At 41.1% G+C, this 15,958-nt stretch overlaps 1 protein-coding gene across 1 annotated transcript in view; it reads left to right on the top strand.

Moving 5' to 3' along the window:
- The window catches only part of SPOCK1 (SPARC (osteonectin), cwcv and kazal like domains proteoglycan 1), a gene marked incomplete at both ends in the record, with an annotated part of 319,318 nt that overhangs the window by 242,234 nt on the left and 61,126 nt on the right, over positions 1-15,958 (top strand). The window contains one exon of the mRNA XM_082324565.1: positions 14,877-14,991. Within this exon, the coding sequence (XP_082180691.1) occupies positions 14,877-14,991 (115 nt within the window). The remainder of the gene's footprint in view (positions 1-14,876; positions 14,992-15,958) is intronic.

Genomic DNA, 15,958 nt, shown 5'->3' with positions numbered 1-15,958 from the left:
AACTGAGGAGTTTTGATCAGTTGGTGTGCCTCATTATGTGCAACTGTTAGCAGAAATAAGTGGAAAAATTCTTTTACTTTTCTAAAAACTGTAGCGTTCAGCTGTAACTTTTTTTTTTTACAGAATTTGTTGCTTATAGGCTTTTCCAACTTGAAATCATTTGTTTCCAACCATTCCTTTTGCTAAGAGACAACAGGTTTATTAGTGAATGTAGTGCCACTCAACGCCAAGCTAAGTCAATAAAAGAAGACTGCATATCCAGGTACAAGCATGAGATTTACTAAGAACCAGTTTTGTAATCTGAACCAATGAGTTTCTGTAGAAGGATTGCTGTGTTGGTTGATTCATGTTTTTAAGCAAGCAGTGGATTCTGACAGGTGGTCTGTGGGCATCTGACGTGGGGTCCGTGAATTACTTTGCTTGGTCAAGAAAGGTATGTAAGAAAAGCAAAGCTGTTTTCAGAAGCCTTAAAGTCATGATACAGTGGACTGAATTTTTGGGAGCCGGTAAATAATCAAAAGTTTGAAAGCCCCTTGTATTAGAGTTCAGTAATCTGGTTAATTGGGTCTTGTCGTCTCTCTGGCTTTAAGTATCATCGATCCCTTCATACAACCCATTATATTGTGTGGTGGTGCAGAGCATTTGATATTTCCTGCTGCAGAATTGGCTGCGCTTGAGCAGTAGTATGTATTTAGACTCTTATAAGTACATAGGACTTTGACTCTTTTGTAGATGAAAGGAGCCATATAAATGGTAATTTCATTGCATAATTGTCTTACTGAGTATTTTTCAAAAAATATTTGGTAGGGTAGATGTGGTACATCAATACCAGTCAATTCAACTGCTTTGGGATCTTTTTTGAGGATTAACAAATACTCTGTTAGCTGCCTGGTGTTTATAGAACATACAATATTTCTCTCACAAAACCTACCTGAGTATAAATGTTCATGCCTTACCTTGTGTTGCACCAAGATTGCAGCAACTTCTCACTAGAAATGCCCACAAGGTTATAAACTTTCTTGAGAAATTTAGTGCCTTGACCTATGGTAAATGTGAGAGTAAGAGCAGTGTATATTAATTGTAAAGGGTTTTTATTTAGGAGGCATGCATGCTGTAGAATATCATATTAAAGTAGTTAAAATGCTTCAGTTTTGGAGGAGGTTCTTGAAGCCTTTAGATTTCTTCAGGGTCCATGACCTTTTCTTCTGCTCCCTTAAGGATAGATGCTTGAGCTGTTCAGATAGTCTTGCTGTTGAACTCACTGAAGTAGCAAAGCTGAAATCAAACCTGTGTTGTAAACCAGAATTTTGTATTTCTTGTTATGCACTTCATTAAACCAGAGGGGTTTTTTTTAGGCAAGCATTTGTCATCTCCATGTCAGATTTCTCAAAGAACACGGTGAATTAACAAGACATGTTTAATGCAATCTTGACAGAAAGGTTAATGAGAATTCAGAAGGCAGCAAGGGGGGAAATAATATGTACTGCTCCAGGTGAAAACTACAAGGAACCAGAATAAGTTGTAATTCAGCTTGTCTTAAATGGAGGTATTTATTTGTTCTACAGTGAATGTAATTAAAAATGTTTTAAGCAATCCCCCCTTAAGTAATATTCACTACTGTCTGTTAATTCATACTGCAGCAGGACCTAAAAGGCGGGTGCCCACTGAGCTGAATTATTTTGCGAAAAATGTATTTGAGACAGATATTCTGCCCTGTGTACTTTGAAGGGAAAAGGATTCATGCATCTGCCTGGTTCAAACTCTGTAGGATCAAGGTCACATGGCTGAGAAAGGCAGAGGGGAAAAGTAGAAATGAAGAAAATGTCATGGTCGCATCCTGATGAGAGTGGGTGCTCTGTTTTATGGCTAGATGGCTTTCTCCCATCATTACCTTTGTTGAGCCAGTCCAATTACTCAGAGGACTGAGAAGGGGCCGCAGGACAGTGAGGCATGTGGCTTCCTTGCACTTAACCATGACACCTGCGGATATCTGCATATTTATATAGCTTATGGAAAATTGCAAGAAATTCCTGGGCCTCACTTGGGAAAACTGCAAGAATTTCCATTGAAGGGGATGATCATATAGCAACTAAGTTTGAGTAGCTTTCTGTTCTTGAGCCGTCTGTGGCTGGTTGATGGTTTGCCCTATGCAATGAATGCTTTTTCACTGAGCAGAAAACACCCTTGAAGAGAAGTCAGCAATAAGTAAGGATTACAAATACAGTATTTGTTCTTTTTGGGAAAACTACCAATCTTGATGATGGTAATCACAGGGCTCCTTTTCTAACTTAGAATCACAGTTGTGACTGCCTAATGAAACAAATCGGCATGTGATGGTCGGAACTTAAAAACCCATCAATTACGTACACTCCTCTGTCTGCAGTTACCTTTGCGCTGAGGACAGTCTGGTTACTTTTGTTGTTAGTTCCACTTGCCTGTTGTACGTTTTATGTGTAAAGCCAATATTATTTTCAAAATCCTCCTTTCTGCAGCCAAAGTCAAAATAGGAGAAAATTCTGTTATTTACATTATGAATCATCTGCCAAAGTTCAAACATTAAAAGTTGTGTCTTAGAGTTTTTTATGCCGACTCATAGCTAATTACACAAGCTCAAATAAAAATTTGTGCTAATTTAGTTACCTTGTTCCAAGCTCCATGGCTGCATTCAGTTAAAACATAAAATTCCTTGTTCCAGTATCCAGATGATGCAATATAAGGGTTGTAAAACAAGGAGATTAGCTGGTTTTGGGTGACTGGCTTGTAAGAGACTTGTATTCCAGGATCTGTCCCCTTTATGCATGGGCAGAAGATGCACCAATGCCCGAGGTGCTTAAAAGTTGCGGTCCTAAATTCTCTGACCTTCCTGAGAAGTGCCAGCCTCTTGGCACAGAAAAATGACTACTTTTTTTTTTTTTTCAGTTTCAGTATTCATATTTTGAGCTTTTACCAGCAAACAGCTTATTTGAGCCATTTAAAACATCAAAGGAGGTGTTTCTTGGCTTGGGTACATCTTTAATTTAAAGCAGATTTATTAAAGGTCGAAACAGAATAATACTGCAAAAGGATTAGCTGTGGTTACTTGATTTCTGAGCAAACAGACTAATTCAGCTTTCTTTGTATGGCTGTCTTTCACAGTGAGTCCATTCACTGAGCATTGAACAAGGCCTGGGGTTTGGTTTTTCCTTTTTTAAAATTTTTTTGTTGTTTCTATTGTCTTCTTTAGGAATCAGAAGCATTGCTGAAAGCTTTAACTTCAAAGCTTAAGCCAGCTTACTCTTCATTGGTTGCTATGCTCCAAAATACATTCCCAAAGCTTCTTTGCTAGTAACTGCCAAATGTTTTGTTTCAGCACTTTTTAGCATTGGGGCTTTCAGTTTGGCTTTTGTTTTGATTTATTCTTCACAAAATAAAAATTTTGCTAAGTCAATTAAAAAATAGTTTGGCATTCTTAGCACTGACATCTTGCTGCTATTCTGAAAGCAGCCAGAGCAGTGGTACTGAGCAGAGTGCTGTTTATTTTGTATTAGTACTTAAACTTCAGGTCTGCTCTGTCTGTAAACAACAGACAAAAACTCTCTCTGAGGTCTGAAAGTTTACTTGATGCTGTACATTTCGTACAGCAGTACCAAGGAATGAACACTGCTAGGGCCATTCACGGTCAGTGAGACCTGGGCAAACCTGTTGTGAATTAGTTAATCTGGTAGATTTGATGGGAAAGGAGTGGAATAACTCTGTTTTGGAGAAGAGGATTGACCTCCTGGAATTTCTTATCAGTGATGTTATTTGGGAGCAGAAGAACCCAGACTGACCTTCACCTCTCACATGGAAAGACAAGGTTTGGTTAGAAGAGGATGACATACCATTTGAAAACCAAGCATGCATGCTGTAAAAGCTCACATTTCCACTTTTACAGAGGCACTTCAGGACTTGGTCGTATGTTTGGCATATGACTGGTAGCACAGGTAAACTACCGAGTTTGGTAATAAGGAAGTATACACTTTACCTGCTCACTGCACCACCGAGTTGTCAAGCAAGCCAGGGTGGTCTTTCGGTATATCTGTATCCTTTTTTCCCCCCACCATTTTTCACTCATTCTAGAAACAAAAATACAGTGAGTTGTAGGAAATAATTGCTAGCTAAGGATGTATGAGCTCAGAAGCCCAGAGTACAGCACCTGGCCTGACCCTTGTTCTCTTCTCTCCGTTTCTCCTGGAAGCTCCCCAGAGCCTTGTCCATGTGGGCTCTGAGATGTTTCCAGATACTTCCTCCTGCTCCCCAATAATTTTATAACACAGGCCCTGGGAAGCACAAAACTTTATGAGCATGATATGCTAGTTTAAGTGTTACTGTTATTTGTGGCAAGGTTGCTAGAGAAGGAATAGGCAGCAGAGAACAAATTCAATAGACTAATTCACCAGTGTTTTAAGAGGTGAAGCAGGTGTAGTAGCAACTTTTCTTCCAACTTTCATTTGTAAAAATACATACATCAGAGAGAGGGTTAAACTGTACTTCTGAACTGTTCTCAGCCTGTATAGCCATAGCAGTCAGAATCTGCCGGATGCATCAGACACCTTAAAGGAACTACAAATACCGTACTAGATACAGGAGCCTCACCTGATGCCAATACCCAGTTCCTTGCTTTAGGCTCCCTATGTGCTACAGTTTTCCTACAGAAGGCATATGGCTTTGCAGTTACTAACTGATGAGGAGCATTGGCTGAGAGATTTTTGAGATGCTAAGATATTGCCATCATACCACTTGCATAAAAGCCTGAAGGGAACATGCCTACCCTTTATAGTGGTCACCAGATGCTGGTTTTTTGCCCAGGTATAGACAGATGGATATGAGAATGAGTAGATGGAACTGTCATCTGAAATCTAGATTGATACAGTTGCATGGCATAGCTAAATTGCTCTGTTTAAAATGTCATTGCCTGGGTGGAAACCCTGTGCTTGGGGATCTGAATGTCTTGCATTGCATTCCCTCTGCCATATGTAGGCAGTTGTTTAGCTGGTAACTGGAGTATCTGTATGTGCATAGAGCCACAGATCGTTACCTCTTGATTATGTTCACATTATGTGATGTGTCGTCTCCATGAGAGAAATTAAATTGCCTTTAGTAATTTGAAGCAAGTAAAAATGACAAATCATCGTTCTCATGTGATCAGTAAATGGCTACAGAAGGAGAATGCATCTCAATTACATGGCAAGTACATTTCAAGCAGCATCGATCGTTCTGAATCTCCAGTTGTTTTCCTGTGATTTTCTTTACTTTTAAACTAAGATGGCTTTGGTCTATTAAAAAAAAATTAAGTAGCTTCTTTCCACTTTGAATAACGCTATTAGCTGTGACTCTCGGCTCATAATTATGAAGAGTTAGAATAGAGAATGATTTCATAGAGACAAAAGCAATATAATATATATAGAAATGAAAGAAAACAAATGCAGTAGGAAAGTGATTTTTAAAGTCCACATTTTGGGATGTGGCAGACTAGTGTACTGAAAAGCAAAAACTCCCATGTGCAACTAGAAAATGGTGATCATTAGTGAGCTATCATGCAAATCCTGCAGGAAGAAAAAGGAGTAGACTTTTAGCAACAGGAAATGCTTTTGTATCTGAATATAGAATACGGGCTATAATATTTTAAAATAAGCCAGCATTGCTGCCTACATTTGCATTTGGATTCTGATCCTGCAAATACTCCTGACTAGAGAATTAGCATCTCCAAAGACAGTTCCTAGCAGTAATTACCAGGCATAGCTCATGATTACACCACGCAATGAAGCATCCTGCAGAGATCCCCAAGTTAGTGCCAACCTGCGGCAGCGAGCTCCTGCACGTGGGAGGAGGCTGAGGTGCAGAACTGCCTCTCTGGCTGGGCTGCCTGTGAGCCGGAGCTGCCCCGTGGGGATGGGTGGCTGCACCATCTCCTCAACACCTCAGCTCCTGCATTCGTGCACAAGGAATCAGCTAGCACAGCCCAGAGGGTGGGCATGACCCTGGCACTCAAAAATGATCTGTAGAGCCACCAAAATCAAACTGCAGGCTGAAGCCCAGATTTCAGTCTAAGGATGTGACTCTGCTGGGGAGAAGACAAGGTGTGCCCACCTTGTAGCAGCCATAACTAACAGAGGAGAGCAGGGTAGTTTGCAGATATAACACAGGCTGGTATTTCGTGTTAAATCTCAGGGAGAAGGAGGGATGGGTGTCTTTATTTTGACTCTGCCATTCATAGTGACAGAAGTGCTTTGTCTTCATTTGCCTTTTAACTTGTCTTGGTCTCTTCAGCCAGGTAAAGAAAAGTTAAAATCAGCATTGCACAAATGTTTCCACTTATGAATTGACTGTTCTGTGTCAAGTTCCAGCCCTGCTTGGCCCCTGCTGTTCCAATAAGCACCTGAATTTCTTACAAGATAATAAACCAACTAAGATATGCCCCCTCGCCCCGCCTTGGCCTAGGTGTTTCCAGAACTGGCATCTAAATTGCTTGTAAAAACAAATTTAATTTCTATATGACATGGTAGATTTTGGTGTCTAGAACTATTTTCTTGTTTGTTCACAAAATGGCAACCATTTGTTTTCATTGTTACATTGCATTAATAAATGGTCCCTTGAATGTCTTCCACCTCCTGTATCCAGTGCTGTGACCTTATATGCCATATCACCTAGCTGATGCAATTAACTGCGTTTTTTAAAAATTCCTGCTTCACATTGACCTGATTTCCAGATGTTTCTCAGGGCGATTTGTTTTGTATTAAAACAGAATTTTGTCCTGCAGTGGTCTGTCCAGAAGTCCCCAAATTAGCTGATTTTGTTCTGTCCGTAAGGGCAGTTTGCAGAAGCGCAAGTACATGATAATTTCCTTGGTTTGCAGCCCCTGCCATTCAAACAGTGAAATGGTTCAACATGCCTACAAGCAGTTGCCCTACTAACTCTTCAGCTATCGGTCAGCTTGGGAAATGGCACTTTTTTTTTTTTTTTTTTTTTTTAAGTCTGTAGTTCTTTCTTCTGTGGTAGCAGGGTAACATTTAAATGCAAAGCTTTTGGCTGCTTTGAGTCCAGGTACAAATATCAAAGATCAACCAAGTAGTCCTTTAGAAACAAATTAATGGCAGAACACTTAGGAATAAAGCTGGGTTTGCCTCCATATCCTGATGGAGCGTGGTCGGATACTTTGCTCCAGCGTCACTGCTTTAGCTGTGCCATTACCCTGGGTTTCCACAGCACTGGGGAGTGTTCCCAGCTGCCGTCCTGAGAGCCCCCAGTTGGCGTGCCTGCCCCATGGCTCTGCCCTGCTCCTTTCCTCCTCCTCCTTCTCCTGGCTATGGTATGTAGGACTTGGACCCCACAGTCACAGACTCTCTTTTAAGGATCTGTCATGCACGAATTTGAAAGCAAGGAAGAGGCATGAACTCTTCTTAGGAGCAGCGCTGACTGTCTACTGACTCTCCTTACGTAGGCAGTCAGGCTCTTTCTTTTCTAGAATAACTCTTTGACTTTAACTGATGGAAACAAGGAGCCTCTTCCACTCTTCTCCTACTGAGAAGTTGAAACCTATTTTTAGAGAGGTGTGCACAATTCTAGTTATAGTGTGGGGCCACAAAATATGCAATTAATGCCGTCCTGAATTGCATGATAGCTGTCTCTTGCAACTCAGCTCACTCTGTTCTGGAGCCCAGGCCGGGGACTGATTGTCTCTTCCTGGAAGATGAACCTTCTGTCCTTCCAGTTGCTCTGGAGTTGGTAGTCAGTTGTTTAAACTTATGCTGTAAGAGTCAAGACCATGTAACTTACTGATTGCATATGGCTGGGACCTAACAGAAAAAAGCATGTGGAAAAAAAAAAAAAAAAAAAAGGTGTTGTTACATTTTAAAATCTTAAAATTGACAAGCTTAATTTTAGGGACCTGAGCCATGTGCTTGGAGCACCTGCGGTTGGCAATATTAATGATATGACCTTGTGACTTAAAGCATGGTATTTAAAGATTGCCCAGGTCTCATGCTTTCCCTCCACTCCGTGGTTAATTTTACCCTGAAGGCAAAGTCCTGCAGCTCTCCCTCATTAGAGCTGCAGGACTGCGGAGGGCAGAGCTGTGGAGTGTGGAGCAATTTGCAGTCCTCAGAGCTTGGCTGCATGAGACCTTTTGGCATTACTGCATTCAGCTGCGTAAATCTGTTCAGCCTATTTAATATCAGTGCCTTGGAACTTGGGTCTCTTTCTTCTTGACCCCACACCTGGAAGCTGTTCTCTTTTTCTAGCAGATGATGAACCACTAGCCTGTCAGCTAAGCGTGCAGTGAGAGACTTTCTCAAATACTTGTTGTTTAGCTGAGATATAATAAAGTCCTTCATGTCATTTCTTGCAGAAATGGAAATTTCTGAGCCAATATCAGCTATAACATCTGCTTCAAGGCTACAACTAGCACACATTTTAAAAATGGCTTAATATGTATTTACACAACAGATTGTTTGTGTTAATTAGAGCTTATTCCACCACTGGTATGCATGCATAACTCCTATTAATATCATCAGCAGCCATGTATTCTCGTAAGGAGAACAGAGCTCCTAATTAGAACTCCAGGATATCTTTGTACAGCTTTTATTGGAAAGGTGAAGTGCTGTATGTTTGCCTGGTAGCTATTCTAATAGAAAACAAATTGGGTTTGTTTGTTTTTCCAGCCTCCCCTTTATTTTTATTGCAGTGACATGAGGCAGTCCCACCCAGGAGCAGAGCATGTGCAGAGCCCTGCTGTAGGGAGCTTCCCCTTCAAGCAGAAGGAACAGCAAGTGTGTGCCCAGAGAAATGAGATGACTATACTACCTAGCAAAAATGCTAGTCTGGCCATAGAATAGCCACTTTCATCAATGGAAAGTCTACCCAAGTGGTCAGTCCTGGGGACGGAGCTTGGTCTGTATTTTCAGTGCCCACTCTGAGGCACGGAGCTCTGTTGCCTTGTCCCAGTGCAGCCCCTCTCTTTCTCCAGAGCCCAGGGCAGGGGGCCTGGGCAAGGCTCTGGTTTGCAGAGCAGCAAAGAGACAGCAGAACTGCGTGGCAGGGAGAAGTGCTAAGGGACCACATGACACTGTCACATAGCCCAAAATTTCAGACTCGTGTCAGGACTTCACATTAGTGTCTGACTTTTCACAAACATGAATTCATGCGGTTGACTTTGCTGTCTCCCAGCTGCCCAGCTGGACAGTTGTTTTCAGGATTTCAGGTTTTACAGAGCCTAAAATGTTTGCAGAATTCCATTAAAACTTTTTAATGTACATGTTCAGCAGGATGCAACGGGAGTCCACCACATGACATTTCTTTTGGGATTTGAAGAAAAGATACTGAACCTTTTTTGTTATTGTGCCAAGTTTTAAAAAAAAAAAAAAAAAAGTCATCGTCATCTCTTGGACTGAGGGTGTTCCAAATATAGCAATTTTTTTTCTGTCTGATGAAAACTGGAAACTGGAGGCTTATAAAGAAAATACTGATAAGAGTCCTAGCTAAGGAAGCACTGTCAAGGACTGCTCTAAAGCATGTAAACAAACAACCCCTCTCAAATGGGTATCTGAATTCCAATGGATTCTAATTATCTGCTAAGACAGATAGGTAAGAAAAACTACTGATATAAAGAAAATCTGGACTAAAAAATATATATGCTGTAATTTCAGAAAGTTTTAGCTTCTGACGGTGGCAGGTACTGAGTAAAAGATAAGGTAGAAAATAATGAGCTTCTGTTATTTGTATCTGAAGTTTAGAAGAGACATATTGTGAGTGAACAAAAGATGCACCATAAAACAAACACTGCATTGAAATAATTCTCAGTGGAAATGTAAAAAGCTGCAGGGTGCTAAAGAAGATGCAGTGTATTCCAGGCGAGAGCACTGTTCAACAGCAGAGTTTTAGAGCCACTGCTATTAGTAAGATGTAATATTTCAGGTTTTTAACATATATTTTAATTAGTATACTATAAAATTTAACCTCCTATTCCAATCTTCAGTCTTTTGAGAAAGAAACTTCATGGCAGTTTATCTCCATCATGTGTATTGTCTGCTAATTCCTACATACTCCCACCAACAAAAATACGCTTCCCTCCTTTTTAATTCACATTTCAATTAATGACAGAAGCAATAAAAGTTTGGAAACTAACGTTTTCTCCTTTGACAGCATAGCTACAATAAATTTTAAGTTATAGACTTTGTATTACAAATTTCATGCCTTAAGACCAAATCAGGGTCTCAGAGAGCCTTCCCTCTGCTGAACCCTGGATAAAGTGTGCGCTCTCCTCATCCCCTTCCCTGGTGATTGTTACCGAGGCTGTGAGATCGCCCGGGATCCTGAGCCTGTGCGACCTGCTCCAGTTGTCGGTCCTCTCTGTGGCCTTACACACAGGAGCAATGTTAGGCACATAGTATGTCCCAGGCCATCTGGGGCACCCGCAGCAAATTCTCAGCTACATCTGCATTCTCAATGACAGGTGCTGTCAGGGCTAGGATCTGACAGTATTTACCCTATATATCGTAATTAGAATCACAATGAAGAAATGCACAGCTATGTCATTACTGAGTGAGCTGCCAGTCTTCATTCCAGCATGATTAGTTAATGCATCAAATATTGTCAGTGTGCACTAAGTCTGTCTCTGCTGTTGGGAGCATTTATTGTTGCAGTGTCCCTGTCTGCTCTCCTCCTCTGGCAGGGGAGCATTAGCTGATCTCAGCAGGGACCGGCTGGGTATCTGCTGGTGGAAGGAGCAGCTTCCTAGGCTGCTGTCTCACCTGCAGCTGACTGGCTGCCAGAGGGAGCTTCAGCTCGGCAGAAGGGCGCAGAGGTGCACATCAGTCGATGCCAGCCGGGAGGCAGCTCATCTGGCTGCTCCGTACCGATGCTCCTGATGGCCAGCAGCCGCCTGTGTGCCTGAGTGCTGCTGTCCCCTGGTTCACCCCACTGCTGCCTTACTTGGCTGCATTTTGAGCAAATATGTGAGTTCCTTGTGTTAGGATACAAAGCTCTTCAAGGCATTAACATGGTCTGGAGGCTGTACTAAGCTGGCCACGTAGACATTCATTAGTCAAATATACACCCTTGTGTAAAAGATGACAGTAACTTACTTCACAACATTACTTATGTGCAGCTTAGATCAAAACCTGGCTACCAAAAGATGGAAGCCGGTATACAGACAGAGATACGCTGTCTTATTACATCATTAAAAAAATATCTAGATTCTACTCTAGCAGGGACTATAGGCTGGAGACTGACAGAGAAGAATAAAATAGCTGGGAATAAATTTTATGTAGCTATTTTCTTTCTCCCTCAAATGTGAATGCTTATGCAAAACACATTGCTGTAGATTCACTGACAATAAAGAGGGAATCATTATACGAGTAGTGGGCTCTCAGGGGAACACTTTAGCCAAAACACACTCTGCAATAATTTCCCACATCTTAGTTGAATAAATTAATTTATGAATTTTCCATGAATATGTTCAACCGTTTCTCCCCTCATATATTTTATTGCTCTCCATATACATTTAGCAACAAATAACAGAGCTGCTTTTCCATTTGCAGTAAAATAGTTTAGAGATGTTTATGTGGGCCTTGGGGTTCATAGTAAACACATGCAGTTCAAACACCAGGGAGGTAGCAGAGAAACATGAATCTTGGCAGGACCCAGAGAGCTCTTCTAGGAGAGAAGCTCAGCAGAGAGTCAAGGCGTATCCAGTCATAGCAGCAGTGAGGTGGGTCCCCTGAAATCAGAGGGACCAGCCGCAAACTGTGGGACTGCTCCTAATAAGTCCTGTGTAGAATCACTGCAAGCAGCTTCATGGCACACGCCTGCAAAAATTGTAATGTCCCTTTGATGTGAGAGACTGATAGGTTGTATCATTCCCTCATTTAATAAGTTTTGTCCTCTACGGTGTATCTTTTTATTTTCGTGTGAGAAGGAGATGAAGGTGGCAAAAGGAAAGAGGGCATTTGGGGTTTCTCCACAAAAATAGAAATGCAGTGTCCATGGTCTGGAGAAAGCCAACAGGCTCCTTCACTGTAGATCCAGTGGCAGAGTACTCCGAAAACTTCATTATTACTCCATAAGACATCTTCTGTGGCTACTCTGCCTCTGAATATCACTTGGTTTGGCTTAGGCAATGTCATTAAATCCAAAGTTGAGCTACTCATGTAGGTTATTACAGGGAGGAAGCACACCATCACATCAAAGTATGATATCTCCATGTTTTCCTTAATATACAGGAATGTAACATACAGTGATTAGGTGTTGAAAAATAATCGGTATTATCCTAATTTAATATTTAAAATGATGGAGTTCTTTCATCTTCCTCCCCCAACACTGAGCTGCCACCCCAGTTCTGCATGTATAGAAACTAACATCCCAAACAAGTATGGTGGGAACATAATGTGGTTAATCATAGGTGTAAATTTACTCACATGTGACTGCACCTTTGTCATCTTCAAGTTTAGCTCTCCTTCTTGCCCTGCACAGTCAGGTGATAGAGATAGCCCTTTTTAAGCAGTTTCTTTTTGTTTATTTTGAGCTTTTTGGTTGTCATTTTTATCAATCATAAGGAAAGCTGAGGAAAAACTTGCCTTGAGTTTTCCAAGTGTTAAGCTCTTTCTTTCTTAACTGTACATAATAACAGTCTTGAAATAGGCCTTACCATCTTAAAGGTGGTATTTGAAGTATAATTGCTAATGCTTAGATACATAATTTACATTTATTATGCATAATAAAATATGTAACTAATTGATGTTCTGTAAGGGATTAAATTATCGACTCAAGCTGCAGGAAGATTTATGCCTGTGTTCTCAATAACGTGTTGGCTATCAGAATACACTGCAGAAAGAGTTGTTGCCTTCAGGACTGTGCATTCAGAGAGTGTTCTCCTTTCTTCTGTTCTCCTCTCCTTCTGATGTGCTTACTCTTGTGTTTGTGTTCTGTCCAAACAGCATAGATTAAGCAAGTCTAATTATGAAGCAAACAGATGAAAAATAAGTACTTATATTCCCTTCAGTCTTGCAAGAAATTAGTGTAAAGTGCAAGCTAAGCTTGCACATGTTTGTGTGTGGCTGTGCATTTTCTAAATCGGAAGGGCAGAACATCACACAGAGCATGCAACCACCAGGGTGCATTGAAGTTCAGAATGGCTGGGAGATAATGTCAACAGAATAGGATGGAGGCACAGGATAATGGTCTCCTGCTGCTAGATTAAAGCCTGGGCAAAGATGAGCCCTTTTAACAAAAACAAACAGAGGCAAAGCCAAGATATTTGCAGTAATTTCAAAGCAGGAGGCATTTATCTTGTAACAACATCCTGTTCTGTTTTCTTGGCTTCCACTGTACCAAAATAACAGAAGATGATGCTGTGATTTTCCTCGGTGGCTGTTGCTATATGAGCTCCAGTTGCCCACTGCATCCTCACTGGGGAACACCATGGTCTTGTGCTGTGTGTCCTTTGGCCTTCAAAAAAGCTGCACGTTTCAAAACACGTCGTGTCACACTGTGTAAGCATGCTACCTTACTTTTAAATTAAAAAGAATTAATCTATAATAAAAGTCAAATTTATCAAAGGGGTTTTACCGCCCAACATTTCCAATTTCCCCTGGCAGGAGGCAGTCTCTGCAGGGAGGAGCGCCAGCCTCAGCGCTGCAGGCAAAACTCCCCCTTGCGTTAAAACCCCTCAGACTCTGATCTGGTAAAATCAGTGCTTGAGGAAGACAAAAAATGGGATTGAATTCAGTTCATTAGGTATCAAGCCAAAGAGAACACCTCACACATTTTTGTTCCTGCTTCTGTGTGCTGTTTTCTTTTACTCCATTTCATCAGTACATTAGCCCAGTCTCCAGCAACCGCGCTGCTGGACGCAGTCTGGAGAAAATATCCGTGGGGCAGTAACTGCAGAGAGGACAACTGCACAGGCACAACGTTCGTAGAGGAAAGTCAGCACTAAAATACATGTAATGCAAACAGCAAAGGCTGTGAATAGTCAGTATGTTATAAATCAGGGCTTCTTAACTAGCACACTTTTGCAATATTAATTCTCCTGAGTTTTCTCATTCGTCCAATACTGCACATGTCCTCTTGTCCTAAATGAATGTGGTGATTGTCAAGAGGTGCTGTAAATCCCATCTGCTGAGGTTTTAGGGAAGGGAAAGGAACAAGTAACAATATGCAGATATAGGGAACCGTACTGTACTGCTCGTAGTTTAATCTTCACTCTTCAGTTTTACAATTTTGCTGTATTTCTGGGGTTGATTGCACAATGAATGGCTATTTTTACGGATGGTACCGTAAAGGCAATTTCTAGTTATTGGTAGGAGTCATTTACAATTTCCTCCTTGTTGAGAGACGCTGACATGTTGAAGGACCAGTCTCATCAACTGACAAGCTGATTTCTTTCAGTTCTCACTATTGTGAGGATTGGTTGTTCATGGATGTTGTTCAGACCAAGCCTGTTGTTTGCAGTGGAAAGTGAGAGCTCCCAGCTCCTCAAAAGACCAAACTAATAAATCAGTAGTGGTAACAGGTAATACTGAGGTTTGTATTTTCTTCCCAGTTTTGCCACTAATCTCTTAGGTGACCTGGAAGAAATCGTTTCAACTTTCTGTGCTGCAGATTCCATATATTTAAGCAGGGAACAATAGCAACACTTTATGAGGCACATTTAGAAGTGCCATGCAAAACTCTGCATAGGAAGTAGCTATTATTGTTGTTATCTGTAATAATAAAAACAATGGCATTTTCAATAGAGACTGAAGTTTTGCAATCTGTCCAATGCCATTACTGCTAAATGCAATTTCTCATTTAATCCACAGCTGCTGCTTTTATATCTTGTCCTAATTCAAAACCTATGCTTGCTTTTTTTATGATTCTAGTGCAAGTTGGAGTTTCACGCATGTACTTCTGGCAAAGCCATCACCGCTCGATGCGAAGGGCCCTGCCCCTGTCTTCCAGGACCTGAAAGTTCAAAACATAAGACAGAGAAGACCGGTGAGTTGAGCTGTTAATGGAGTTATAGCAGACTAATTAGTTCCTGCTATGTTCTCAGAAAAATGTAAGAAAGACATTTCTTAACTAGTAGATTTTATGTGTAACGCTTTCTGAGAAAAAGCTAAGGTAAAACTAATCCTTTTCTAAACACGTATTGCTTTCCAACATCTTAACTGCTGCAAAACTAACACCCACTTGATAGAGTCTCATAGGAAAACTGAGTTCTGGCTAATGATTCTCATTTTTGAGTGAAAATACTTTGAATGAAAATACTGAATCATCATAAGAGAAGATACAAATGAAAAAAATACTACTTGATGGTTCATTTCTTTGTAAGTAAAAAAAAAGAATCAGTAGCCTGTGTGTTAACCAAAAAGTCATTTAAAGCCAGACATATATATTACCTGGGACCTGAATTATCATTTTTATCTTTATTGTTATGAACTTTATCATTAGAAGTCAAATAAATGCATACGCGTATCTGTATTCATACATGAAACTGTTTCAACTACAAACTCATTGCCAGTAATGTTCCATAAAACTGAAGGTTGAAGTCTCAGCACAAATGGCCTTTTTCCCTGCCAGCTCTCCGGTGAGTTCTCTCTTTAGGTCTGTAAGCCCAGTGAGCTAATTCACTCCCCCGGGTCTTTTCCAGGGAAGTAGGCACAAGCCGTCTCAGAGTGACCTCATCCAAAGGGAATTAGTTCTTGCGAAAGAGACTGACTAAAAGCAAAGGTCCAGCAGCCGGGCAAGTGCCACAGCCAGGTTCTGTCTAAGAGCTTCCACCCTGCTATGGGGAAAGCCCTTTGGAAGGGAAAAGAGTTGTTGCTTGTGGCTGTGATTTCTTGATATGAATGCAGATGTGCCGGTGGCAAAGTGAATACTATCCTGTTTTTAAGTACAGTGTTGTCTCTGCTGTCTTAGGAGGAGCGCGAAGAGGGTTAACTCCCTGACAGCTGCTGGGCCC

The sequence above is a fragment of the Platalea leucorodia genome (genome assembly GCF_965183815.1).
Source record: "Platalea leucorodia genome assembly, chromosome: 11".
Lineage (NCBI taxonomy): Eukaryota > Metazoa > Chordata > Aves > Pelecaniformes > Threskiornithidae > Platalea > Platalea leucorodia.
The sequence above is the reverse complement of the archived record's forward strand: the minus strand, read 5'-3'. Positions and strand labels throughout refer to the sequence as shown.